Source organism: Nomascus leucogenys, chromosome 2 (genome assembly GCF_006542625.1).
Source record: "Nomascus leucogenys isolate Asia chromosome 2, Asia_NLE_v1, whole genome shotgun sequence".
Classification (NCBI taxonomy): Eukaryota; Metazoa; Chordata; class Mammalia; order Primates; family Hylobatidae; genus Nomascus; species Nomascus leucogenys.
In genome coordinates, this window is record NC_044382.1 from 154,212,094 (window position 1) to 154,239,965 (window position 27,872).

General features: G+C 50.4%; 1 protein-coding gene across 22 annotated transcripts in view; it reads left to right on the forward strand.

Annotated features, from left to right (window-relative positions):
* The window catches only part of BANP (BTG3 associated nuclear protein), a 121,724-nt gene that overhangs the window by 72,695 nt on the left and 21,157 nt on the right, over nucleotides 1-27,872 (forward strand). For 16 of the 22 annotated variants that reach the window (XM_030820075.1, XM_030820051.1, XM_030820032.1 and 13 more), the window contains 4 exons: nucleotides 782-949; nucleotides 6,174-6,310; nucleotides 8,384-8,455; nucleotides 11,051-11,089. In XM_030820075.1, coding sequence (XP_030675935.1) covers nucleotides 782-949; nucleotides 6,174-6,310; nucleotides 8,384-8,455; nucleotides 11,051-11,089 — 416 coding nt within the window. The remainder of the gene's footprint in view (nucleotides 1-781; nucleotides 950-6,173; nucleotides 6,311-8,383; nucleotides 8,456-11,050; nucleotides 11,090-27,872) is intronic. The other 6 variants (XM_030820045.1, XM_030820066.1, XM_030819965.1 and 3 more) reach the window with 1 other exon arrangement.

The following is a 27,872-nucleotide window of genomic DNA, read 5'->3' on the forward strand; positions in this document are numbered from 1 at the left end:
CAGTGTCTTCATTCATTCTACAAAGAAGGCTGTCACTTCACACTTGGAAGGTTGCACAGCGGCCAGGCAGAGGCGCTCCTCACTTCCCAGACGGGGCGGCCTGGCAGAGACGCTCCTCACTTCCCAGACGGGGCGGCCTGGCAGAGGCGCTCCTCACTTCCCAGACGGGGCGGCCTGGCAGAGGCGCTCCTCACTTCCCACACGGGGCGGCCAGACAGAGGTGCTCCTCACTTCCCAGACGGGGCGGCCTGGCAGAGGCGCTCGTCACTTCCCACACGGGGCGGCCTGGCAGAGGCGCTTCTCACTTCCCAGACGGGGCGTCCCGGCAGAGGCGCTGCTCACTTCCCAGACGGGGCGTCCCGGCAGAGGTGCTCCTCACTTCCCAGACGGGGCGGCCGGGCAGAGGCGCTCCTCACTTCCCAGACGGGGCGGCCGGGCAGAGGCGCTCCTCACTTCAGGTCTCGGAATCTTGTGAGAGCCCCAAGTGTGCACTTGGTGTGGGCCAACCAAGTCAGAGGGATCAAGAAGTTAAGTAAATGGAAAGAGCGTGTCATGACACCTTAGTGAGCATTTATATCTCATGGGGAGCCCCGCCTGTGGGCCAGCCAAGCACCTTCTGTGCGGTGGGCCTTTCCGGACCCTTGCAGGAAGACGGGGCCGGCCCGGCGGGCTGGGGTGCCTGGGTGAGGTCTCTTCAGTGGGCCCCGGCCCTGCAGCCAGACAGCTCCTGGTGGCTGTCCCGAACAGGCCTCACCGCTTCTCCTTGGATGTGTCCTTCCAGGTCACCTTTTCTATAAATTTGGCATCACAGAATCCGACTGGTACCGAATCAAGCAGAGCATCGACTCCAAGTGCCGCACGGCGTGGCGGCGCAAGCAGCGGGGCCAGAGCCTGGCGGTCAAGAGCTTCTCACGGAGAACGCCCAACTCATCCTCCTACTGCCCCTCAGGTAGGCCTCGTGCTGCAGGAGAGGCCGCCCTTACCCGCTCGGGGCAGCTGGCCTGGTGGTACCCTCAGGGGCAGCCAGAGCGTGGCCGGCAGCTCCAACAATGGCCGGGAGCCGAGGCCAGAGGCTTGTGCAGTGCACACGGAGCAGTGGGGCCGCAGGACCTGTGCCTGGCGCTGTGCGCCCTCACACAGACAGCCTCGGGCCTGCTACCGGCTCCTCCGTGAGGGACAGAGGGCCTGTTGGGCCTCCTGGAAGTCTTCTGGATGGGGGCAAGGAGGCCGAAGCCTTTGCGTGGGGCTGCCGGCCATTGTATTCTCACGATTTGCCTGGTGACTCCGGGTGAGGGAGTCGGGTGGATTCTGAATTGTGCTTTATTTTTACTTTGAGTTCATGGCCTTAGTTGGATTTATCCACAAGATAATGGAAACAGTTCTCTTTGAGTTGCCTCCCGGGCATTGCTGGGGGGATTGTTCTCCTTGGGAGAATTTTCACCAGGAATGACAATGTGACTTGATATTGCCTTTCACCCAAGATAACTCAAAATATTTTAATAAGTATTTGAATGAAAACTATTCTCTTAAAGCTCCCCACAGTAGCTGCGTTGGCAGCGACTCTTGGAACTTGAGCTCTGAACGGGGCTGGGGTCAGGATGCGAGGGCAGCCGTGGGCAGGGCCAGCTCTCCTATTCAGTGGAGTCTGTCGGCTGGAACCCTTTGTTCTGGAAGTCGTGGGAGTTACAGACTAGATCACCTGGAGTTCTCCCGAGGCCTCGTTCTTTCTGAACTGGACTTCAGGAAGTGGTTTTCCCGGGCTGTTTTGGTAGTTATCAGATACTCGGCCTCAGCTGCTGCCCAGGGGTTTGAGGATGGGAGGTGGCTGCCTGTAGTGGGCCACACAAGTTGTGTCCCTAAAGCAGCGCTTTATTGAGTGACCTGTGTTGAAGAAGCTCTTCTATTCTAGGCCTTTCTACTACAATGAGGAATTCTGCCTTGGGACTTGAGAGAGGTAGCAGTCCTGGGGTGTGGGTTAAGGGCATTCACTGAAATACCATGTAGCAGCGTAACCTGTGGCTATTGAAATGCGATTGTAGGAATATTGCTCATGACTTGAATTCTGCTCTTGAATATTCACAGCTAGGCAGCAGAGAGCGATGTGAGGACTATACTTATGGCATGATACCATTTTTATTGCAAATATATAGGTATATGTGGAAGTTGATTAAAATTTATGTGTGATCATTTTTACAGTGCCTATCTCTAGGTAGTGGGATAATTTTTATTTTTCCCTTTGTCTTTCATTGTAGTTTCTCAGTTATTTCCAATAAGCACTGCATTAGTTTTATAGTTTTAAAAAATGTTGTTTAAAAGTCAGGGAGGCCAGGCATGGTGTCTCATGCCTGTAATCCCAGCACTTTGAGAGACTGAGGCAAACTGATCACCTGAGGTCAGCAGTTCGAGACCAGCCTGGACAACATGGTGAAACCCCATCTCTACTAAAAATGCAAAAATTAGCCGGGTGTGGTGGTGCATGCCTCTAATCCCAGCTACTTGGGAGGCTGAGGCAGGAGAATTGCTTGAATCCAGGACGCGGAGGTTGCAGTGAGCTAAGATTGTGCCACTGCACTCTAGCCTGGGTGACACAGTGAGACTCTATCTCAAAAAAAAAAAAAAAAGCCGGGCTCGGTGGCTCACGCCTGTAGTCCCAGCATTTTGGGAGGCCAAGGCGGGCAGATCACGAGGTCAGGAGATCGAGACCATCCTGGCTAACACGGTGAAACCCCATCTCTACTAAAAATGTCAAAAAAATTAGCCAGGCGTGGTGGCGGGCACCTGTAGTCCCAGCTGCTCAGGAGGCTGAGGCAGGAGAATGGCGTGAACCTGGGAGGCGGAGCTTCCAGTGAGCCGAGATTGCGCCACTGCACTCCAGCCTGGGCTACAGAGCAAGACTCCGTCTCAAAAAAAAAAAAAAAAAAAAAAGATCAAGGAGAGGAGATTTCTGTCAGGCATAGTAGCAGGAACCAGATTGAATTCTCTTGCCATTGAAATCTGGACAAAAATCTGTGAATTGGCTGTCCTAAGACATTAGACAAGCAACAGCACAGAACCGTGATCCTGAGAGAAGGAACACGAGAGGAGGGACAGGGAGATGCCAGGCAAAGACAGCTGCATCACTGCATGGAGGAGATGGGTTGGAGTTGAGAGAGGCTGAGACAGCAGAAAGTTGTGGAATCAAGTTCTTAAGAGCAGAGGGTTACACAGGGGCCTTCATGGGTGTTTGTGGGATTCCAAGGCAGGCATGAGCTCAGTGGTTCCTAAGCTCACACCAGGCTGGGTGGTGGCTAGATTCCCATCAGCCGGAGTGGAGAATCCTCAGTGATCAGTCACTGCACTAGCAGGCCATGCCTACTGGCAGGCTAAACTATCCCTAGAATAAAGGCAGAGCTTAAGACAGCCTGAGAAAGATCACATCGAACCACAAGTCACAACACTTTTAAAAGAAAGACAGCAAAACCTAGACACCCAACAAAGTAAAATTCGCAATCTCCAGTATCTAGTCCAGAGTACCAGGAAGCAGGAGATTGTGACCTGTGATCAGAAAATCAGCAAATAGGAAGGGAGCCTGTCTGGAATTAACTGACCAGGACATTGAAATCTATTAAAATTACATTCAAGAATTTAAAGGAAAAAAGGAACATAGCAAGGAGAGAAATAGAAGACATAAAAAAGAACCGTATGGAACTCCTAGACTCGAGGAGCGAGGAGAGTTGTTGCCAGGCTTGCCTTCCATGTGTTTCGGGTACGTGCATTGGGAAAGGTTAGCGGTCTGCTTCATCCAATGGGGAATCAAAACCCAAGTTAGATGACTTGCCAGGACCTTAGTGAGCAAGAAGCTGCTGTTATATAACCTGACGACTGCCAGATATGTTGGCCTGCATCATTAGGATACCAGAATCTTGAAAGGGTAAATTTAATGAGCTGAAATTTCATAGCTGGCAGTGTAGACTCAGAGCCTTTGCACAGGAGTAGACGGTGGTGTAACGGCGTGTGAAGCTGAGTGTTTTGCTGGCTGCGCTGGTGTGGCAGGAGCTTCCTCGGAGCCCTTGTGGTTGGAAGGTACACTCTGGAGCACACCCATTCTTAGCTTGTCTGCCCTGTGGCCCCAGTGGAGCGTTTTGGAGCCGCTGGGTGGAGCTGTCCAGCGACAGACTGTCATGGTGGCAGTGGGCTGGAAACCGTTGTCTTTGGGGAAACGGTTAGAAATTGAGATTTCACAAGGTTTGATAATGGTTAGATGCCTGGAGAAGCGGCGCATAAGTGAAGAATTAGGCTGGTTTTGTAGGTGCTAAGAGGGTCAGTGGAGGAACAGCAGGTCCGCGGAGGTGGGCTTCAGCCCAGCTGGGATTTTGTCATTTTCTTCCTGGGGTCCGCAAGGCTTGCTCGAGGACCTGTGGTGGTGAGTGCTCCGTAACTGCTCAGGCAGACAGGAAGGCGCCATGGAGCACGTGGAGCCTGGCAGTGGTTGCTTTGGGACATGACCCATCACTGGAGGTGCTCAGGCGGAGTCAGGGTCTTTGGCTGGAGCCAAGCTCTCCACGTGCAACATGCAGGTGGGCATGTTGAGTCTCCTTCGAATCTCGTAAATTTCAGATTCTGATTTAGTGTAGCTGGGCAATTTCTAGCCTATTGCAAGTATCAACATTCTATTATGTGGCTGGGCACAGTGGCTCTGGGCACAGAGTCCAGCAAGACTCTGTCTCAAAAAAAAAAAAAAAACCCAACATTTTATTGTTACTTTAAAAAATGTATTCAGTGGAATCTATGTACTATGGCAATTTAATACCTACCATTAGCTATTGGTAAAAAAATACATGGAAAGCTTTTCGTTTCCCCCTCCCCTCCCCTCTCCGGCCCTCCCCTCTCTTGCCGCCCCCCCCCCCAGCTCTATTGCCTGGAGCTAAGTGCCATGGTGCCATCTCGGCTCACTGTAACCACCTACTCCCAGGTTCAAGTGATTCTCCTACTTCAGCCTCCCAAGTAGCTGGGACTACAGGCGCGTGCCATCACACCTGGCTAATTTTTGTATTTTTAGTAGAGACGGGGTTTCACCATGCTGGTCAGGCTGGTCTCGAACTCCTGACCTGAAGTGATCTTGCCTGCCTTGGCCTCCCAAAGTGCTGGGATTACAGGCGTGAGCCACCACGCCTGGCCCGGTTCTGTTTAGTAATCAGAAATTTTATGTCTTTCGTTTTTCTCCTTTCATTCATATCAACATTCTACTTCTCTCACAGAATTTCATCTTACTGCTTCCCTCCCCTGTCCCCCTGAGATGGAGTCTTGCTCTGTTGCCCAGGCTGGAGTGTAGTGGTGCCATTTCGACTCGTTACAACCTCCGCCTCCCAGGTTCAAGTGATTCTCCTGCCTCAGCCTCCTGAGTGGCTGGGATTACAGACCCCCACCACCACAACTGTCTAATTTTTGTGTTTTTAGTAGAGACGGGGTTTCACCATGTTGTTGGCCAGGCTGGTCTTGAACTCCTGACCTCAGGTGATCCGCCTGCCTTGGCCTCACAAAGTGCTGGGATTACAGGTGTGAGCCACTGTGCCTGGCCCTTCTTACTACATTTTTATGCTTAAAAGCTTTTTTAAATTAGTCATTATAATTCTCTGCAACAAAACTATGTGTATACATTGAAAAGTAAAAAGTTTTTCTGCAGTCTTAATGTTCTAAGAGTTTAAGATAATTATGATTGAGACATCATTACAGTGAAAATTAATACACAGTACATCAAAGCAAATATATCTCATCTTGATTAAACACGGCAAGTAAAATTTGTTGGAAATGTATCTTTAAGTGCGTGGATGAGACTTTTGCTCTATTAGTTTAATTACCCATGGACAAATATTGCCAGCCTGAAACAGCTTTTAATGTCCACTTTAAGAGCTTCATTCATTTAAATAAGTTGGGGACTAGAAGGGGTTTTGTCACAGCAGCATCACGCCACTCTGAGGCCCTTCTGCATTCCATGTCGGAAGCCTCAGTTCCTAAGACTCACTCGTAGCGATCTCTGCAGAAGAGTGGAGATACAAGCGAGTCGAGGAAAAATGAAGCATTTCCTCTTCTCTGCTGTGGGAGTTGAGAGTGAGGGACGGGGGTGCACGCATGCCGCACAAGGCAATGCCTAAGAAACTTTTCGTTCACCCCGTTCACACCTGTTGCCCCCACAGAGCCGATGATGAGCACCCCACCTCCCGCCAGCGAGCTCCCGCAGCCACAGCCGCAGCCACAGGCCCTGCACTACGCACTGGCCAACGCGCAGCAGGTGCAGATCCACCAGATCGGAGAAGACGGACAGGTGCAAGTAGTACGTACCCTCTCCACCTCGCACCTTGGGAAAGGGGGCTGTGGGGTGGGCCATGGCAGGGCCATGGCAGCTTCCACCGGTTCCGCTGTGTTTCGGGAGCACAGTGATAGCTTGGGAGGAGGCACAAGGTCCCCATTTAAAGTAGAGGTCATCGTGGCCATGAGCTCGTAACATTTCACAGGTGGGGGCGGCTGCTGCAGAGCCTAGGGGTTGAAGTACATGGTGGGGTGGGGCGTTCGCTCAGCTCACCTCAGTCCTGCCAGCAGGCAGGCGGGCAGTCAGCTGCGAGGGTCCGGCTGTGCAGTGGCCCCTGCCCCAGCTCGTGCTGCTGGGAAGCATCGGAAATATTTCTCAGTTCAGAAGCGCGGGCACCCTCTCACTGAGGGAAAGAGTAATTTCCTTCTAGGATCAGTGGCAAAAGCTTGAGGTCATTTGTTCCCATGCAGCGTTTCCCTTGGAGTTACTCAGCACACCCAGGTTGGGCAGGCACTGTCCCAGCAGCAAGTCAATGTCCTGCCTTGCCCATGCGGAGTTCTCTGTTCGGGTTTTGTGGCCCAAGCTGTGGTCAGCCTGATGAGCCTAGGGGCTGGCTCCCGGGTGAAGTCCCTCTACAAACACCTCCTGGATTCTGTGGCATGAGAGTAGGGGGTGGCTGAGAAGGAAGGAAGACTTTTGTGGAAGCTCTGCTGGGTGACTAGAAATTTTACATGTACCACTAGACATCGCCAATGTTTTTAGTGGCACCAGCCCCCTTGGGACCTCTGAAGATAGGTCATCGTGTGCCTCCATGTCAGCAGGGCTTTCTCCTGGAAACAAGGTCCTCCACTATTGAGAGTGGGGCGTGGCTCTCATCTCAGTGTGGCTTCAGCATGCTGTCTAGAAGAGGGAAGAGTTCCAGAAAATTCTGGGGCTTTTAGAGGGGGCGTTACCCTTCCTCTTCCAAAGGAGATGAGACAGTTATGAATAGTGAATCTTATTTAATAAGCTTATTAATTTGACATTCACAACGACAGTTCCTCTCATCTTGTTAGTAAGAAGTTCTTTGAAAGCGTTCCAGAGTAGATAAGTTTGTCATAAGGCTTACATAGAACATTCTACAGGAGTTTATTTTAAGATCCATTTTGACTAAGAGAGAATTTCAAATAAGATAAGGAGTATTCATTTCATTTATAGGTTTATAGGAATTATTTGTCTGCCCGTATGTATAAACACTGGCTTCTTTGATTTTTTTTGAATCACATTTATTAGTGTTTACTCAAACTGTTTAAATAGTCTTACGAGTGTTTCTTTGATTTGAAAAACGTTGCCTGCCCTGTTGTGAGTGTAGGCACGCAAACAGCTCCCCTGCTGCAGCTACATACTGCTTGCATAGCCCCCCAGCATCCCCAGAGAGCTGAACGTATCATTTGAAAAGAGGTGTCATTGTGATTTTCTGTTTCCCCTCTTTTCTGTGTGTCATGCACATTTTAAAATTTACTTGTTTAGTAACATTTAAAGATGTAAATATCTTTCCTGGGACCTATTGCTCCTTTGTGAAGTACTGGAAAATGTTCTGTGTTACACAGTGGCCCCCCCTTACCCATACTTCCACTTTACCAGGTTTTAATTACCCATGGTCAACTGTGATCTGAAAATATTAGGTGAGAAATTCCAGAAATAAACAATCTGTAAGTTTCAGATTGCATACTCTTCTGGCTAGTAGCATGATGAAGTCTGGTCGTCCTGCTCTGTCCCGCCCGGGACGTGAGTCCTTCCTTTGTCCAGCATGTCCAAGCTGTGTGGCACCTATGGGCGGGAAAAAGCATAGCGTATATGGGGTTCAGCACTATCCACGGTTTCTAGCGTCCACGTGGTGGGGGGAGGGGGTGCTTCTTGAAACCCTGATGGATGAGGGAGACTACTGTGAACCAAAAGCTTAAAGAGGTGACCACAGGCTATATTGCACTATTCAGGATTTAGTTATCTTTTTGAATTGTAAACAGATAATCAAGAGCAAACATTCCGGAAGATGTTTCTTGTTTCCTTTGCTTTTGATTTTCTTCTGATGCTTCTTGGTGTCTTTTCTTGCTGCGGATCCCACAGGGACACCTCCACATTGCCCAGGTGCCGCAGGGGGAGCAAGTCCAGATCACGCAGGACAGCGAGGTGAGTCAGCTCTTGCCGCAGCACTGCCCCTGCAGGCACCATGCCCATATGCTCCGTGCCTGCTTACTCCCGACCTTCGTCGGTGTCACAGTGCGAGGGCAGCAGGGAGCCCCCAGGACGGGGAACGTGGGCGAAGGCTGCAGGACTCTTTTTCTAGGTTGCACATAGCGGGCCTGCAGTCTCTGTGGCCTCACTGCCTCCCCTCCTATCCGTTGGTCTCCACAGCTTCTGGTCTGTCTTGGTAAAGGTCTCCTGGGTAGATGTTTCTGCCCCTGGCTGGAAGTGCCCTCTGAGTACCCTTCTCTCCCTGTCTGGCCCTACCCTTCCTGCCAGGGGAGGCCCCCAGTGTGGCCGAGATGGGGTCTCCCCCTGCACAGGTGACCTGACCTACCCCCTCACCACAGCTTCCTGGTGGCCTCTACGGGATTAGTGCCGATTTTACGGGATGGTGGGGAGTCCCACGAGGTGATGCTGCCAGTCCTGAGAGCTGGTCGTAGCCCTTGATGCACCTGCCGGGCCTGTGATTGCCTCAGTTGTCTCAGTTCCTGGAGCTCTACCCGGCCACGCACTCAGAACCGTGGGCTCAGTTGCTGTTGGGGTCTGGAATGTGCAGGCGGGAGTGACGGTCTGAGTTCTTGGAAAGCCAAGGCCGGCCGGTTGCAGTGCTCCATGTTTGCGTGCCAGAGCAAGACTGTCTCCCTGTGGCTGGTGACCGGCCTTCGACTCTGGGCTGTTTGCTATAGCACAGGCAGCAGCAGGCACAGGGCACTAAGCAGCACATACGTGTTGTACTGAGCGACCGTGGTGCGCCCTGGGGGATGAGGAACATAGCTGTTTCTAGGTCGTGACAACGGCACCAGCTTTGTGTTTGGTGCACAATAGTACGTCGCTACAAAGATCTCAGGCTTCCCCACACACACCACCAGCAGAGACTAGGAAGCCCGGGTGCTGAGGTCAAGGGGACTCGTGGAGATGTTGGCGTGCCAGGCTTCCTGGGAGCTCGTGCGGGGTTCAGGTGCTGTGGGGGAGCAGAGGAGAGAGAAGCCCTGCCTTCGGGGACTCACAGCGGGTGCAGAGGCTCCTGCCCAAGTGCCCGTGAGCAAGACTGTGGACACATGCACACATGCTCATGTGGAGCACCAGGGATTCAGGCGTGTCTGCTGGCTATGGCTTTAATTTGGACACCAGCAGTTCCCAGTGGGTTATCCTGAGAGGGGAGCACATGCATAAGGGTTCCAAGGGCGGAATGAGGATGAGGTGAAAGGGGAGGAACGAATTCATGTGGGGGCCGTGAGCGACTGGGAATGAGTGGGCTCATCCACACAGCGACATGACCAGGTCGCTAAGAAACATGTGGTCAGATGGATGGAAGGAAGCACCAGGGCGGGGAGCAGGTGGGGGACGGTCCCAGGAGGCCAGAGTGTCCAGGAAGGAGCAGGGCCTGGTTCTATGTCTGTGGGTGTGTCAGGGACCATCTCCATGGAGATGTCGGGAGATGCACCTGTCAGCTCAGCGCGGTCAGGTGCAGGAGTTGGGGGCCTGAGCGGCTGCGAGGTGCAGGATCCCAGTAGCACCTTCCAGTGCAGGAGCTGCCTTTGAGGGGCAGGGAAAGGTTTGCTTCTCAAGGCACAGACAGGTTGGGGCTGGGAGGCTAAGCTCACTGTCAGAGAGCTCAGCCAGAGTTCTTGAATACCTGGAAGCCTGTGAAGTTCGTCGGAATGCTTAATTTCCTTAGAGTCATTGAAAATGCAGGAAAATTGAAACAGCAGCAAAAGAAAAAAAACGCACATTTGCTTTTTATAGTTTATGCTAAAAAATCTTGACTACTCGAATTTCAATTTTTTATTATTAGTTTTATCCTCTTCAGTTTTCAAAACTGAATCCATCTTGTATAGGTGATTGTCTTTCGTTTTCATTAGGAATTGAATGCAGAAGTTAGAAATTGCTGATAATACTAATGATGGCTTTGTGATAAATGACAGTATGCAGTCTCCTCATCATAAATTCATACCGTGTTCATTTAAAATTATTTTGTTAAAACAGGATATCTGCAAATAAACATTTAGCAGGGTCTAACAGACATGAAACAATTCCTTTTTACAGCAAATGAAAATGAATTTCTAACTGGAGAGCTCTTAGTAGCTCTGTGGTTGAGTGAGTTGCTTCCTTGTGTGCACCCCGTGTCCTGGCGTGGTGATGCCGCACAGCTCAGCAAGGTGTCCCCCTTCGGGGAAGCTGGGCGACACGCACATAGGACCTCTCTCTGCTGCTTTCTGTACATTTTGTGAGTCAGATTCAGATTCTTTCAATATAAAAAGTGAAGTAAAAATCACATTTTCATTTGGGGTCAGGGTGGGGGAATGGGTACAGTGCTTTTTGAGTTGTTTGTTCATCTTTAAAATAATAAATAGTACCTAGAAATCGAAATATTTTGTTTTGGGGCTTTTGTTGCTACTGGAGGTTGAATTTTTGCAGAACTAGTGTTTTTCTTTTTATTCTCAAGTGGCCTGTGGTGTGTCTTGGTGTGTTTCCCATGTCTGCGGGTGTCTTGGTGTGTTTCTTCTCATGACCGTCTCCTCCTCTCATTCTTTGTAGGGCAACCTCCAGATCCATCACGTGGGGCAGGACGGTCAGGTGAGTGTCCCAGTCCCCATGCACATGCGGGCGTTGCGCTGCCGAGGGGTGGGATTTTCACGGGACGGGGTGGGACGGTCAGGTGGGTGCCCTGGTCCCCACGTACATGCGGGCATTGCGCTGCCGAGGGGTGGGGGCTCTCACGGGAGGGAGCGAGGGTGCGAAGGCCTCTCAGTGTGGGCCCCAGGGCAGGACTGGCTTTCCTCACCATGGCAATGCACAAGCCTGGAAGGGGGAGGGCGGGGCTTGGGGGTTACATTTCCTGCTCCGTAGGATTTCGGCAGCTTTTGCGTTGTGGTGCAAACGTGCCCTCCCACCCCCACCACCCCACCCCATGCAGATGGTTATTTTTTGCACACACATGCAGATGTTGGTGGTGGTCATGTTTGCACAGATAACTCTGTTAGAAAAAGGTGGTTTCGCTCCTCTGTATTACCGTCAAACTCACAAACTTGCCTGCTTTCTAATCCTTGACAAAAAGAGTGACCGTTCGTTGAACACCCCAGTACGCGTGGTCTTTACGAAATGATGTGCTCCGACGGTGCGGGTCCCGGGGAGGGTGTTGCTGTGCAGGACAGAGTCAACTCGCTGGTGGTTTTGAGGCTGTGTGTTCCCGGGTCCTGGTGAAGACCTTTTCTATTCAGGAGACGGCTGTCACCTCTGGATCATTATTGAAGAATCTGGGTGATCTTCCCATTTCGTAAAACAGAAGCTGGGAAGTTGACAGTGAGAACCATAAACAGAGCTCACTGTGTAGAAAGATCATACGAATTTTTCAAAACCACAGCACACTGTCCTTTGAGAAACCTGCATGCATTCCCTTTGTCAAGGCCAGGCCCTGCCGATCTCTGACCCGACCGAACCCCGGCACCCCCGGAGCGAGGTGCTTCACACAGAGGGGGACAGAAGGGCACGTGCTCCCGTGGGCTTTCCCTTGACCCCTCAGAGGCACCTTGGGAGAAGGGCTGCAGACCCTCCAGAACTGGCTTATGTCAGAGTTTCTTAGTTGGAAAGTTTCATCTTAAAGATCAGCACGAGGTTTTCTCAGGTAGTCCTGCAGCATCGCTCGTCTGTAAGTATGAAATTGCCGCTCTAGAAAAGAGCCAAAGGAATGCGCAGTTTTTAAGTCCACACTTGTGGCTTTGTGCTCACTCCACTGGGGTAATGAGGCTGTGGTCAGTGCAGTGCAGGTCAGTTCTCCGTGCCTTTCTCCCCCGTGGTTCTCACGGTCACTGGGGCAGCAGAGGACGGGACTCCCAGCCGGCGGTCCGTCTTAGTTTTCTGCAACATAGTGGTTTATGGTTATGCCGGTAGTGGAACTGTATCATAGTTGAAAGGCTGCTGGACTTTTAATTCCTAGGAAAAGTAAGGCACATCACCTTCGATATTCCCTTGTTCCTCTCCCTACCCCTGAACAAAATCCACGTGGAATTTTAAAGATAGAACCAGGCTTTTACACTGTATTACTGCAGTGCTTCTGTTTATGATTGTAGACAGAATTCTCCCAACTCTATTGTGGGGACAGAGATTCCAGCTCTTCTCAGCAGGCATGGAGGCCTGTCGGCTCCAGCACAGATCTGAGCTCAGGAAGGACTCAGGGCTGACACTGGAGGAGTTGCTGTCTGGAGTTCTCTGAACAAGACTCTGTTCTGGTGTCTCTCGTTTCTCTGTCACTGCTGCTGTCCCACGTGCCTTTGCACTGCAAGCAGGGTCGCAGCCGCTGCTCATTCCCGCGTGTTCCGTGGCCCCTCCGAGTCCCCACTCTCTAAGTAGCCTCACCGCAGAATGAATAAAGCTGCCGTAGTACCACTTTTTATGTGAAACAAATAATAATTTATAAATCACCTGTTTTTTTTTTCCCCTTGTGAACTCTCATATGCTCCTGATTCCTATTATCGGTCACATTTCTCGGACCTCAAATCAAAGACGGCTTCAGGAGAGGCGGGTGCTGCCACTCAGGGTAGCGGGCGGAATCTCGGTACATGGCCCCTGCTTCTCTTTGGAAGGAAACTGCTGTGCAATTTAAAGAAACTGCTGTGTTCATCTGAAGCTGCCTTTTCTGGTCAATCTGTGTAGCGAACCCCCTCGTTTTCCATTTGTGGAAATTCTTTTTTTTCCCCATCATTTGGCCAGTTCTTATTCCTTCTGAGCTATACACCCTGCTCATGCAGGCTTCGTCCTCCGGGCTGGCCACACACTTGGGAGACAGAAGGATGTTTCAGAAAGCACAGAGAAGCCCGCTCGCCTCGATGTTGTCGACTGGGCTAAGAAGCCCCGAGCAGCGCAGGGGTCACACGGCCCATTCACTCTCCTCCCCGTTCCCGTGCCTACAGAAGCCCCGAGCCGTGCGGGGGTCACACGGCCCATTCGCTCTCCTCCCCAACCCCATGCCCACAGGAGGATAGTGCACGCAGGTCTAGGGCTCTTTCTTCTCCAGCCAGACTTGATCTCAGAAACATCCTTCATGTGACATTGCAGATGGCTCAGCTCCCCGTCCTGTCCCGGAGGCCCTTGGCCTGCCCTGATGTGAGCACTGGCTTGATTGATGGGAGATCCTGCAGCCCACGCTTGTTCCAGGCGGTTGGGGGAAGGCGAGGAACAGCACCCCAACTGGAGTAAGGGAACACAAAGAAAGGGACGCGGCTGCTTCAAGTTCCTAGATCACTGAGGATTAGCTTAGTATTCTCTTCTGATTCCCTAGTTCCAACTGTCATTTAAGAATGCTTATGTGGCAACAGACTCAGAATCTGACAGAGCAGCTAGAAATCCTCTTGGGAGGGTGGCCAGGCCTTCCCTCTTCCGGCCATCCATTTTCTGTCCTGGGGCCGGGGCCTGTGCCCTGCGCCCTGTGCCCCACATCCTGCACCCCACCCCCTTTCCTTGTGCTGGGCTCACACTTGTTGCTGTTCTCCTCCTATCCCACTTCTGAGATGATTGTTGCTGTTACTTCTTGCAGTTAATTGATTATTTTCAGAATCAGTGGACAGCTTCTCTGAAAATAGCCTCCATTCTTAGTTCCACGGAGGGAGGGATGTGCGCTGTGCTTGTCGATTGCTGCTGGGGCAACGGGTTTGAGGCCACGTCTGCAGCCAGCAGCAGCGTCAGTTCCAGGAGGGTCTTGGTGGCTGCGGTGCTGGGAAGCGCCATTGTGCTGCATGGGTGTGACCCTGTGTCACCTGCTCCCAGGGGACCACTCTTTTTGAGTCATGTTTTCTTCAAATTAAGTATTGAGAGATTCTAGTCACATCCCACAGTTGCCATTTGCTGTCTGAGTAGAAAATAGGAAGAATCGCCTGATTTGAAGCCATGTGGTCAGTTTCATGTCCATAGCAGCCTTGCTTTTCTTCGTTGCTGAGAGATGGAATGCCCCGTCTCACGCTCTTTCTGCTGTTACGTCTCCGTCCGCTCTGATACTGAGGTTCCAGGAGCGCTGCCTTGGCCTTCCTTCCCTGTAGCCCACGACGCCCGCATCCTCTGGCTTCTTTGCCGACAGTCGTGGTGTGCACTCACATCTGGTGCTGGGTTGCAGGCAGGGTGGGACTCACAGCTGTTCATTGAGTCTGGGAGGGCTCCCCTGGCTGAGGCTGTCTGCTGACAGGTGCTCTGCAGGTGAGCGTGAGCCTGCACTAAGGAATGCCGATTAGAGTCCATTTCAGGCCCTGTTGGGCACACTGGGAGTGCGCAAGAACCACAGAGCTTGAGAGACACAGTAGGAGCGTGGGAGGCGCAGTAGGAGGGTGAGAGACGCAGTAGGAGGGTGAGAGACGCAGTAGGAGGGTGAGAGACGCAGTAGGAGGGTGAGAGACGCAGTAGGAGGGTGAGAGACGCAGTAGGAGGGTGAGAGACACAGTAGGAGGGTGAGAGACACAGTAGGAGGAGTCGGGAGAGCCACCTGCACCGAGGCCTCAGGACAGCAAATGGCACAGCCATGGGGAGGGTGACTGCCTGTGCAAGGCCAGAGGCCATGGGCACCCGGGTCCAGTGAAGTCGGACGGAGCCCCCAGTGCTCAGCCTCCTGTGACCAGTGTTGGGGGGTAGCAGTAGCGGACGGTGCATCCCAAATGTGGGCAAGAAGTTTGGAAAGATTGGCAGAGCACCAGAGGCTTCATAAGGAGCCATTTGGGAAGATGAGGTTCGGGGGATGGTGGTGGGTGTGCAGGTGTGGGGACGCACTGGCTGCATGGTGCCCTCTTCCTCCTTCCCGAGCCGTGCTCTCCAGCGCTGTGTCTCAGCCTCCCCTCCAGGAGCGCTCACTTCCTCTCAGCTCTGGGCCCCTGTGGCCTCCGCTCTGCCAGCTGCCCAGCCGTGATGACCAGTTTCCACTCCATTGCTATCTCTGTCCTTATTGTTCTTTTTGACCTCTAGGTGCACATGCTGTCATGCCCCAGTGTTCCAGCATCGCTGGCTGGGAGAGGGAAGAGGAGGTGAAGGGATTCCTTAGAACACTGACATTGAAATTGCAGATGAATCTTTAAAAAAATTGTTTTGTGCTGGCTCACACCTGTAATCCCACTACTTTGGGGAGGCCGAGGTGGGAGGATCACTTGAGTCCAGGAGTTTGATGCCAGCCTGGGCAACATAGCGAGACCGTGTCTCTACAGAAAAAAAAAAAAATTAGCCAGGTCTGGTGGCGTGTGCCTGTAGTCCCAAGCTACTCATGAGGCTGAGGCAGGAGGATTGCTTGAGCCCAGGAGGCCCAGGCTGCAGTGAGCCGTGATTGTGCCACTGCATTCCAGCCCGGGCAACAGAGCAAGACCCTGTCTCAAAATAAATGAAGTGTACAATTCAATGGTTCTTCAAAAAATTAAAATACTTAAAAAATTATTTGGAACCACTTTGCCTGGTTTCAAAGGTTGTGTATTATCTTTCCTCCTGAATAACAACTTTACGTAAGAACAAGCATTCAGGTCACTGTGGGAGGTGCCTAAACGAGAGTCTCAGTCTGGCGCTCTGTGGAGCGGAGCCCCTGTGTGTGTGGATGTGTGCTGCCCTCCTCGCCTCCCGCCCTCTGCCGCGTCCTCATCGTGCACCTAATCTGCTGCCTTCCAGGGAAGCCAAACAGCCACTGCTGTTGGGGTTGAAATTAAAAGGCAGTGGCTGGTTCTGGTCATGGCTCCAAGCATGGGTAGCTCCTTGGGGTGAGCTGTGTAGAGCTGAGCCTGGGTCTTTGGCTGGTTAGATGCATTTGTAGCTGTGTTGTGGGTGCTTCTTCGTTGAGAGTGGAGTTGTGGAGAAGTGGCTCCTTTGTCAGCTGACTACACTGTGCTGATTTCTTTTGTCCCTGCCTCAATGGGGGTGTGAGGCATCTGGACAGCATTTTCCTTTACTGGACAATCCCCGTAGTGTTGGCTTTGTTGCTCAGTGGGTATTTGAAATTAATCATTTGCTGCTCTGGGCATGAAGATCAAATGGTATCATAGTAGAAATTCGGAATGATTTAGGTAGAGGTGTTATTGTATTGCCCATATGGTTAACTTAAGGGATTGCAGAATTGGTTTGAATAGAGGACAGGGCTCGTATAGTAAATTAGATCAGAATCAGGGGCATGTGGAATTCCCTGAAGTTCCCTGGAGCTGGGAGAGGCAGTCTGGTGTGCCAGCAATTCACAGAGGGAGAGAGTACATTCAGACAGACGGTACCAGGAGTGTAAAATAATTTATTGTCTAAGGAATTTGAATTTTCAATTAGTGGTAAGGATAATAGAATCTTTAATTTGGTGCAGATTTTCAGAAGATTCTGAAAAACAAAAAAAGCCCTTAAAAATTAAGAGTCGTGAGGATTGAAATTTGCAGGGAGGTGGATGACTTTATTTTTGAGTGGATTTTAAATGAAAATTGATGGCTTTTTTATGAGGTCATGGGAGCTTTTGCATAAGGTGGATAGACCAGTTGGCCACTTCAGGGGGCTGGCAGGGGAACCACTGGTTGGTCATACCCGCATCTTGGTGCAGCTGCTTTGCTACTGTGGGTACCCTGAGCCAGTGCTGCGTGACCTGGGCAGACTCCCTGTAAAGGCCAACTCGCATTCTGCAGAGATGCTGCCTCTGGAGTGATGAGGCTGGACTCTACCAGCATCTGTGCAAGCCACAGCGGGAAGCAGCTTTCCATTGCGGTTCTAGAACCCTCATCTCTCACTCATGCATGTGCACACACACAGTCGGAACAGATCCACAGGACAGCAGGCCACAGCGAGAAGGCAGCTTTCCATTGTGGTTCCAGAGCCCTCCTCCCTCGCTCACGTGTGTGCACTTACACGGTCGGAACAGGCCCACAGAACGGTATTACTGCGTGCTGATTGCACTAATACTTTTTATTCTGTTTTCTGTTCTGCTTTTCTGTTTCTCTTCCTTTTTGTCTCTTTGAAAACTGGCTATGACACGTTGCATTGGTTTTCCAACCCACACTTTGAAAAATACTGGAATAGATGATCGCTAATGTCTCTTTCTTAAGAGTTTGTAGTTCTAAAAGTTGTAATTGAGTAGCTGGGACTATAGGTGTGCACCACTGCACCTGTGTAATTAAGTAATTTTTAAAAATTTACAACTATATGGGCCGGGCACGGTGGCTTACGCCTGTAATCCCAGCACTTTGGGAGGCCGAGGTGAGTGGATCACGAGGTCAGGAGATCGAGACCATCCTGCCTATCACGGTGAAACCCCTTCTCTACTAAAAATAGAAAAAATTAGCAGGGTGTGGTGGCGGGCGCCTGTAGTCCCAGCTATTCGGGGGGCTGAGGCAGGAGAATGGCTTGAACCCGGGAGGCAGAGCTTGCAGTGAGCAGAGATCGCACCACTGCACTCCAGCCTAGGTGACAGAGTGAGACTCCGTCTCAAAAAAAAAAAAAAAAATTTACAACTATGTAAAGTTTACACTGCAAATATTAATATTCTTCCTCTCATATTTTGATAAATCAAAAGATAATTGTTCTTGAATTGGGAAGCTTTTTAAAAAATCACATTCAAGTCTAAGAAAAATGATTATAAATGTGCTAGTTAAAAAAATGTTTAGCATGCTTCTCAGGGCTTTTCATCTAGATCAGGAAAATGAGGATTATCCATGTTACTTGGGCATTAGAATGAAGTTTCCCTGCTTTTCATCTAGATCAGGAAAATTAGGCTTATCCGTGTCACTTGGGCATTACAATGAAGTTTCCCTGCTTTTCATCTAGATCAGGAAAATTAGGCTTATCCGTGTCATTTGGGCATTAGAATGAAGTTTCCCTGTTTCTCATCTAGATCAGGAAAATTAGGATTATCCGTGTCACTTGGGCATTAGAATGAAGTTTTCCTGAGAACTGCAGTCAGGTTTTTGGTGTGGCTGGCCTTCTGTTGGTCATATGGTGGGCATGGGATGGAAGATGGCTCGATGTTTGCCGCTGCTGTCCATGCCCATCCACGCCATCCACAAGCCTCTGACAGAGTTGTCGATGCATGCATTTGAGCGTTTCTTGCAGGAGAGGCCGGGGCCAAAGGAAGGATTCAGTTGCAGCTGGGCTGTGCCAAGGGGCCTCAGCGGAGGCAGCCCATGGGGGCCAGAGCCCAGGCTCTTCCAGCAACAGGAAGGACCTTTCTTCCCTCTGTAGCACCTGTCGGACATAACGTGCTGGACTCCCTCGTTCATTCCCGGCAGAGAAGCGCTCCCCTCACCTCCCCCAGAGCCCTGCTATGCCGGGCATTCAAACCAGCAGAGGTGGGGGAGCCTGTGAGTACAGTGGAGAATTGGAGGTGTGGGGCCACCCTGACCACAGCACCTTTCTTCTCCCTGAGGCCCCCTCCTGAAATACTCTTCTTGGCCACAGATGAGGGCCCGGCTGTGGTTGGCAGATCTTTTGGGAGAGAACTGGATGGTTAGGGGGTGGGAGAGTTGCCATGGGTCCCAGTCTCAGGGCAGCCGCTCCCTCAGTGTCTGGCGTTTTGGGATGCAGCATTGTGGCTTCCTCATGCTTCAGTGCCCTCTTTACCGCAGTGGGGTGGCAGCAGCACCTGCTCAGGAAGTTGGTGGGCTTCGCTGGGCACACATGGCCCACCTGGCACTCACCAGCCTCTGGGTTGCCCTTGGCAGGTGCCGTCCACAGTCCAGCACTCAGGGAGGGGTGGTGCAAATCCTCAAAAACTGACCACACAGGCACTGGCGCCCAGGTGGTTAGTAGGCGGGCTGTGGTCTGCAGACAGAAGCTTTACCCTGTACACATACGAGGAGTAACAGTTGCTCATTTGAGTGATGTCACTGGACCGCGGCCCTTAGAGCCTCCTGACACGGAGGTGGGCCTTACACTTCTGCCTTTTGCATGTGTGAATGTGTGTGTGTGTGTGTGTGTGTGTGTGTGTGTGTGTGATTTTAGAGACACTGTTTTAAAACTGCATACTCAAAGCATTAATTAACTAGAAGTATTGTCTTGTGAAAATGATGACCAGGACTGAACCTTTTAAAGCAGATCATCTGAACCTCATCACTGTAAAGCAGTCTGGACTACAAAGTCATTCTTTCACTGAGGTAAACGATTTGGTAAAAAAATACTGAGCGTAACGTGGACGTTCTCTAGTGCTCTTAGGGAGCTGTGAGCTCGTGCAGTCTTGGGTGGGAGTTGGCATTGTTTATGTTCTTTTTTTAATTTTTTAAAAATGTTTTTATTTTTTTTGAGACGGAGTCTTGCTCTGTTGCCCAGGCTGGAGTGCAGTGGTGCCATCCTGGCTCACTGCAACCTCCGTCTCCTGGGTTCAAGCGATTCTCCTGCCTCAGCCTCCTGAGTAGCTGGGATTATAGGCGCCCGCCACCGCACCCAGCTAATTTTTGTATTTTTAGTAGAGACGGGGTTTCACCATGTGGTGTTTGTGTTCTTTAAAATGCATATCATGTTGGCCGGGCGCGGTGGCTCACTCCTGTCATCCCAGCACTTTGGGAGGCCAAGGCGGGCGGATCACAAAGCCAGGAGATCAAGACCGTCCTGGCTAACACGGTGAAACCCCGACTCTACTAAAAATACAAAAAATTAGCCAGGCGTGGTGGCGGCTGCCTATAGTCCCAGCTACTCGGGAGGCTGAGGCAGGAGAATGGCGTGAACCTGGGAGGCGGAGCTTGCAGTGAGCCAAGATTGTGCCACTGCACTCCAGCCTGGGCGACAGAGCGAGACTCCGTCTCAAAAAAAAAAAAAAAAAAAAAAAAAAAAAAAATCCGTATCATGTGAACGTGTTTTGGTGATCTTAGGCAGCCATGAGCTCGTGCGGTCCTGGGTGGGAGGTGGGATTGTTTGCGTTGTTTAAAATCCCAGGCCAGAGCTCCCAGGGCTGCCAGCAGTTTGGGCTTGATGCGTGTCACGTAACGCAGGACATCAGGGTGGGGAAGGGCCCAAACTAAGATACCACCAGGGTGGGGAAGGGCCAAGAATGCTTGCCCCAGTTCCTTGGCGAAAACTGCCAGTTTCTCCCCACATCTCCGTTAGGAAGTGAGAGTGTCAGTCAAGGCAGTGTTTTCATGCACGTCAGTGAATGGGCCTTGCTCCTTCCCCCAAAGCAGGAAGCTGAGTTTGACCCCCGCTTGGGTGCGCATCAGTCAGGCTTGGTAGAATGGAACATGGTGCATGTCTGTTCTTTCAGCCCTCATTGGAGCTCAAAGATCAGTGCCCATGGGCGTGAGCTGGGATGGCTGTAGGTGGCCTCCTTATTCAAATCCAGACTCTTCCTGAACATGTCCAGGAGGGCCGTAATTCAGGGTGCCGGGCCTCACCGGAGTCTGATGTTCTTAGTGGGAACAACCCTAGTGTACTCCTAATAGTCAGAACAGCCGTTCTCCCCACAGGGCGCAGAGCACTCCTGCAGACCATGTTCAGGTCCTCAGAGGATTTAAAATACCAGTGAGCTAGGAACGTAGTACATAGTGAACTCCTTCCTGTGTTTGGTGTACTTGCCAGTAATGCACCCAAATGGGTTTGACTGTGCGTTCTTTTTACACTGCTATGACTATGTACTGTCATTTAAAAATTTTAATGATTCTGTCTAAATTTAACCCTGATTAGCAGGGTCCGCAAGGGCTTGGCCGAAGCAAACATTGGGATTTAGGGGGCTGTCCCCTGGGGAAGACAGGAAAGCTGATGGGTGATGGGACGCGCAAGGCCTGCTGAAAGACCGCCAAGGCCTGCTGGGTCCTCTGACTTGTGTAGCTTCAGCAGCTGGTCGTGACTTTGTCATACTAGTTTTTCAATTTGGGCGGTGAAATATGAGTAGAATTTTGGTATATCATATAGAGGATAGTCAGTTATCAGAGTTTAAAATAGCAAGAGGTACATTTGCTATGGTTCTGATTAATTTGATGTGATTGAAGACTTAGCCAACTAAAAATAATTTTCCAGAAGTATCTAATTGTTTGGAGAAATAACTAATCCGCCTCATTGAGGAGATTGTGGCACAGTTGTAGAATTAAATAAAGCGCAGACACCATATGGGAGGTTGGATTTCAGTAATGGAGGAAAGAAGGGGCCAGAAGAAAGGACATCCATTCTAACAGTGTTCTCAGTATCGAATCAGCGCTCACCACAGATTAAAGAAAGGAGGTGGATTCTAACAGTGTTCTCGGTATTGAATCGGAGCTCACCACAGATTAAAGAAAGGGACGTGGGATTTCTAACAGTGGTTTCTCGGTATTGAATCGGAGCTCACCACAGATTAAAGGGAAAGGAGGAGGTGGATTCTAAATGTTCTCTCGGGTACTGGAATCGGTGCTCACCACAGATTAAAGAAAGGAACCTCGATTCTAACAGATTAAAAAGACTCGATTCTAACAGTGTTCTTGGTATCGAATTGGCGCTCACCACAGATTCTGACCTCACAGTTGAAGGCTCTGAAGTCAGTGTCGTCGTCAGGTGTGGGGTGCGGGGTCTTTGAAGACAGCATGGTGCACTGGACTCTCGTGTTGGGAAAGCTCTGCGGACCACGTTTCCTTTGCTCTCACACTGTGACCATCATCAACACACAAAAAGATTGCTGGGACCAAACGTGGGTTTTTTTCTGGACATGGCAAGCAGTGGACACCAGCTGGGTGTCCTCTAACTCAGTTCTGACACAGAGCGTCGGATCCCATGGGTTGAGGGCTCGGGGACTGCCTCCCAACCACACCAGTCGCAAGTTCGGGCCTCGGAACTTCTGGCCAACTGGCTTCAGGTTGGGCTTCCCATGACCCGTCTTTGGGTTTGATTAATTTGCTGGAGTGGCTTGCAGAGCTCAGGGAAGCACTTTTGTTTACTGTGTTTATTATCATAAGGGATACCACATAGGCGATAGGTGTGGAGACACATCCGGCGAGGTATGGGGGAAGGGGCACAGAGCTTCCAGGCCTTCCCTGGGCACCATCCTCCAGGACCTGGTGGACCAGCTGCCTGGAAGCTCACCAAACCTGCCCTCTTGGGTTTTTATGGAAACTTCATGACATCAGCATTCCTTCCCCAGGGTCTAGGGCAGGACCCTCTCATGGGAGGGTCTTAAGACCCACAGTCAGCAAGCGGGCGATCATTAGAGTGAAAGGAGGGTGAGAGCCCACCCCTGAGGCCCACACACCTGGCATCATAACAAGAGACGAACCAGGGCTGTGGGAGTTATGGGCCAGGAACCAGGGACAAAACCAGTATCTCTCATAAACACCACAGCTCTTGAGAGGGTTTTTCGGGTGGATTCATGGGGGAGATGGCTGGGCTCAGGCACTCCAGGAATGGAGAGGGCTGTGGCCACACGCTCAGTGACACAACGCCCCAGCCACACGGCATCCGATGAACACCAGACATCTCTAATGCGTTTCAGTGTGCCAGAAGGAAAACGTGTTTCCTCCTCCCTCTGATTTCTTTACAGACAATTGTTTTCTTGGGGATTTAGATTACATATAGCATAGGAAATGTGTTATTCTAATTAGAGTATGATATGATAGTCTTCCAATTAAGAACCCTCTTCAGGAAAGAGCTGGTGTGGGCGTGGCCGGCTGGTGAGCTTCTCAGTCACGTTCACAGGGATGGGAATCCTTGTCCTCCGGTCTTATTCCTGATGTGTCAGTGAAGATTAACAGGGACAGTTCCAGCTAAACATAGCCAAGATGCTGTCTACCTAGCTAGCTAGCTACTCGATGAGACACAGTCTCGCCCTCTTGCCCGGGCTGGAGTGCAGTGGTGTGATCTTGGCTCACTGCAGCCTCTGTCTTCCGGGCTCATGTGATCCTCCCACCTCAGCCTCCCCGGTGGCTGGGACCACAGCTCGGGCTATCACACCCAGCTGATTTTTGTATTTTTTTTGTAGAGACAGGGTTTTGCCATGTTGCCAGGCTGGTCTTGAACTCCTGGGCTTAAGGGGTCCACCTGCCTCAGCCTCCCAGAGTGCTCAGGTTACAGGCATGAGCCACCACGCCCGGCCGACAAGATGGTTTTAAACTAATAGCTGTGCCTCTTTAAGACACGCAGTTGTTAATGGTTGTGTTGAGCATCTTGAACTGCCAGCGGCCTAAGTGTCGTTGTAGCCCACAGGCGTCTTGTCCAGACCTGGCAATTAGGACCAGGCACGAGTGAGCTGCGACTGTGTCAGAGCATCTGCACTCAGAAACCCATCATTTGGATAAGTGTGGGGGGTGTGTATTTGCTGTTTTTTAATTTTAATTTTTTATTTTTAGAGACAGTCTCACTCTGTTGTCGAGGCTGGAGTGCAGTGGTGCAATCACGGCTCACTGCAGCCTCTGCCTCCAGGTTCAAGCTATCCTCCCACCTCAGCCTCCCGAGTAGCTGGGACTACAGGTGCACACCACCAGGCCCTGCTGATTTTTTTGTTTTTATAGAGACGGAGTTTTGCCCTGTTGCACAGGCTGGTCTCAAACTCCTGAGCTCAAGCAATCCGCCTGCCTCAGCCTCCCAAAGTGCTGGGATTATGGGTGTGAGCCCCCACACCCAACCTGCTTGTTTCTCATGTGCTTGCTGGTAGGTTGCAGACATCCCAGAGCTCTGTAGAACGCTAAACACGAGGGTGTTGGCCTGCATAGCCAGCTGCGCAGTCACTCTTCTCCCGTGATCTCTTGCTGCCACAGCCAAGCTGTTGGCCGCAGCACCCTGGTCCCTCCCCGTGTAGTGGTGGGCCTCACAGCATGAGATCAAGGCTCCAGGATGGGGGCTCCCCAGTGGTTTAGGGCTGAGGCCGCAGACCCCTCGAACCTCTGGAAACTGCGCTTCCCTTCACGGATGGGCCAAAATGTCCATGCCAGAATCTTGAATTTGAAAAGATTCAGGTGTGGGGCGGCCTGCAGGGCGTGGGAGGGGTACGGCACCTTTCAGGGCCTGTCGCTGCCCTGCATGTGTAGGTGTGGAGCCCCTTAAGGGCAGGACCCGTGCCCAGCACACAGCGAGCTTGTAGGAAGCATGGGCTTTGCAGGAGCCCATGCCTCCTTCGGGCTCAGCCTCGGTGCCCCATGCGTGGTAGGCACACGGGAAGCGCGGCCATTCCCAGGCACTGCTGCAGTGCTGAGCGCGATGTGTTCCCACGTAGATATGGATTCGGTGAGCCACGCTTCCCTCTCTCAGGGGTGCCTTTCCCTACCACAGTTGCAGGTTGTGGGGCTGGTCTGTGAGCTCCAGTGTTGTGATCTCAGGAAGACAGCAGCCCATCCACCTGACATAAAAATCTGCATAGAGAAATTCAGGATTTCTCTTGATTTATTAACTATGTGCTTTGTTGGGGACAGCTCGGCTGATGATAAGTACATTTTTATAATGATGCATCATTAAATAATAATTGTTAAATAGACTTAGAGCTTTCTTTCCTGTATTAAAAAGTCTAGATTTTAAAAATCCAGATTTATACAATTTCTGAGGTATCATTTGCATTCCATTCATCTCATTTATTTGAGGAGTTTAAGAAAATAAAGTGAAGACCTAAACATTTCCTCACATGACCAAGAAATAATACTCCAAATCAGTATGTTTCTGGAATTGGTAGCTGCTACTAGCTGACCTCAAATACCTCTTGGACCACTGTATCTGGAGTTCCTCTCACTGGGCACTCTAACAGCCAAGGACAGGCACGCATTCCTGGACACGTGCTGGTGTGTTTGTTGTTGTAGTTACTACTAAATTGTTACTAAAGAAAATCAAAACAAAACACAAGAAAGATCATCAGAGGTCACTTCAGCCCAAATGCAGCGTATGGACATTCCCTGGCATATCCAATTCATCCTTAGAAAGCTGAAATACACCTTCTAAAGCATTGTTGCAAGCTAGCGCTCTACCTGCATTAGCTCAGGGGCCCCTCTCTGAAGTTAGAGACTTGCTTTCTCCTGTATCTTCACCTGTCTTGCATTTCTGAAGAGAAATGAGATTAAGTTTGGTGACTAGGTTGAGTGCTATTCTTATTTTGGAGATGAAGACAGTAGACAGGAGCTTTTCCAGGACCGTTCAAGGAGTTAAAGTCAGGGATACATCGAGAACTCAACTCTCATGATTCCTGAACATTGCCTACAGATCCCCCAGAGCTCCACCATCATCATCACCTCCACCTACTACCACTGCCAACACAACCACCTCTACCACCTCCATCATCCTCACCATTATCATAATTGCCACCATCATCACAACCACCCTAACAACTGCTATCACCACCACCTCGACCACTGTCATCTCCATCATCATCACCAACCCAACCACCCTAACCACTACCACCACCACCATTACCATTATCATCTCCATCATCATCACTAACATAACCACCTTAACAACCACTACCACTACCACCTTCACCACTGTCATCTCCATCATTATCACCAACACAACCACCCTAAGAGTCACTACCACCACCACTTCCTTCACTATCATCTCCATCATCACCAACACAACCACCTTAACCACTACCATCACCACCTCCACCACTATCATCTCCATCATCATCACCAACACAGCCACAACCACCTTAACAAAAACTACCACCACTACCTCTACTACTATCATCTCCATCATCGTATCAGCATCACCAACACAACCACCCTAACAGCCACTCCCACCCCTACCTCCTTCACTATCATCACCATCACCAACACAACCACCTTTACCACCACCACCACCTCTACCACTGTCATCTCCATCATCACCATCACCAACACAACCACCTCCACCTCCACCATCATCTCCATCATCATCATCATCATCAACAACCACCCTGACAAACACTACCACCACCTCCACCACTGTCATCATCATCAGCAGTGCAACCACCTTAATAACCACTACCACCACCACCTCTACTGTCATCTCCATCATCATCATCACCAACACAACCACTACCACCACCACGTCTGCTATCTGCATCATCGTCACCAACACAACCACCTTAACAAACACTACCACCACCACCTCCACCACTATTATGTCCCTCATCCTCACCACCACTACCAGCAACAACACATCTATCACAAGCATGACCTCCACCACCATTGTCCCTGTCACCCTCTCCGTTGCCCTTACCTCCGCCACCACCACCACTCCCAGTGCTATCACAGCCATCAACAGCATGAGCACCAGCACCGTCAAGGGGTCCAGTGAATTTCCTGGTTATCCTGAGTTGTTTTCTAATCTGTCTACTTATTGGCCTCTCACCCTCTTCCTGTCGACACTGAAATGACACTGCTTCCTTTGCCCAGCTCATAGGAATGTTTATGGAGGGTCAGTGGGCGTGGCTTCTGTCCTTACTATGTAGGCCTTGAGTAGTGTAGCTTAGGTGTGATAGAAATGGAAGGTCCTCAGTGTTGCTTCAGGGTAAAGCCTTCACAGTGTTGAATTTGGATTCTGCAGGTTGAATCCAACGTGTAGTATGTTTTGAACGGTTAGTACCGAACTCTGTTCCTAGGGGATATTATATCTATTGAGATGTTTAAATCTGGGTCAGTTCTTTCTCTATATTTGGAAGATTTTCAGTCACGTGGGAAACATTTCAAGGCTTGAGTATTAATCATGCTGCTTAGATCATGAATGATGAAATGATTTAGTACTGTTTCTAATACGTGTGTATTTTAATAGTTTTTTTTTTTGCCGTTTTTTGCCCCTTTTTTTTTAAACAGCTGTAGCTAACGTTACCTAAGATGTGCACGAACAAAGCTTATATATGTTTGTAGGCTAAACAATGTGAAATCACTGGAAAAGCTAGGAGGTATTTTGTGTATGTTCTGGTAAACCCATCTCTAATGCATACACCCACCCACCCCCTCCCCACACACACCCCTGAATAATTGAATATGTGTATGTACACATGACGCATGTGTATTTAGTAAAGTTAAGCAAAGCAGTGACAGATTCAGGGCTTTCCCACTGTGCACATGTGCAATGACTTGATCAGGGTTCAGCTGACAGCAGGCTTGGTGACCTTGAAGCTTTTCAGCTTCTCTCCCATCTTTGGCATTTGTATTCCTGCTGATACTTTGCTTAAGTGTAAGTTTCAGAGGCCTTCAGAATCTTTTTCCATGAAATAAGGCCTTCTAGACCCAGCTGGGAAAAAGATTAGAAACATGGGAAATGTCCAACGTTTTACGTGTAGGATTTTTTTGGAGAGAGTAAGGAGAAGGAGTGTGTGTGTGCAGGGTGTCTTTATCTATAGCTGAAAAATGGCCTCTTGTATTTCCAGGAGGCTTTAGGCCACTCTGAATGGTTTGTCACAGAGGGAGGATCATTTCACCTTCCTAGACACACACCCTGTGTCACTTTTAATAAAAATGCTCCCATCAAGAAAATATATTCCTGCATTATATGCCAAAACACAAGCAGAAATCTTGGAGACTCTCAGTGG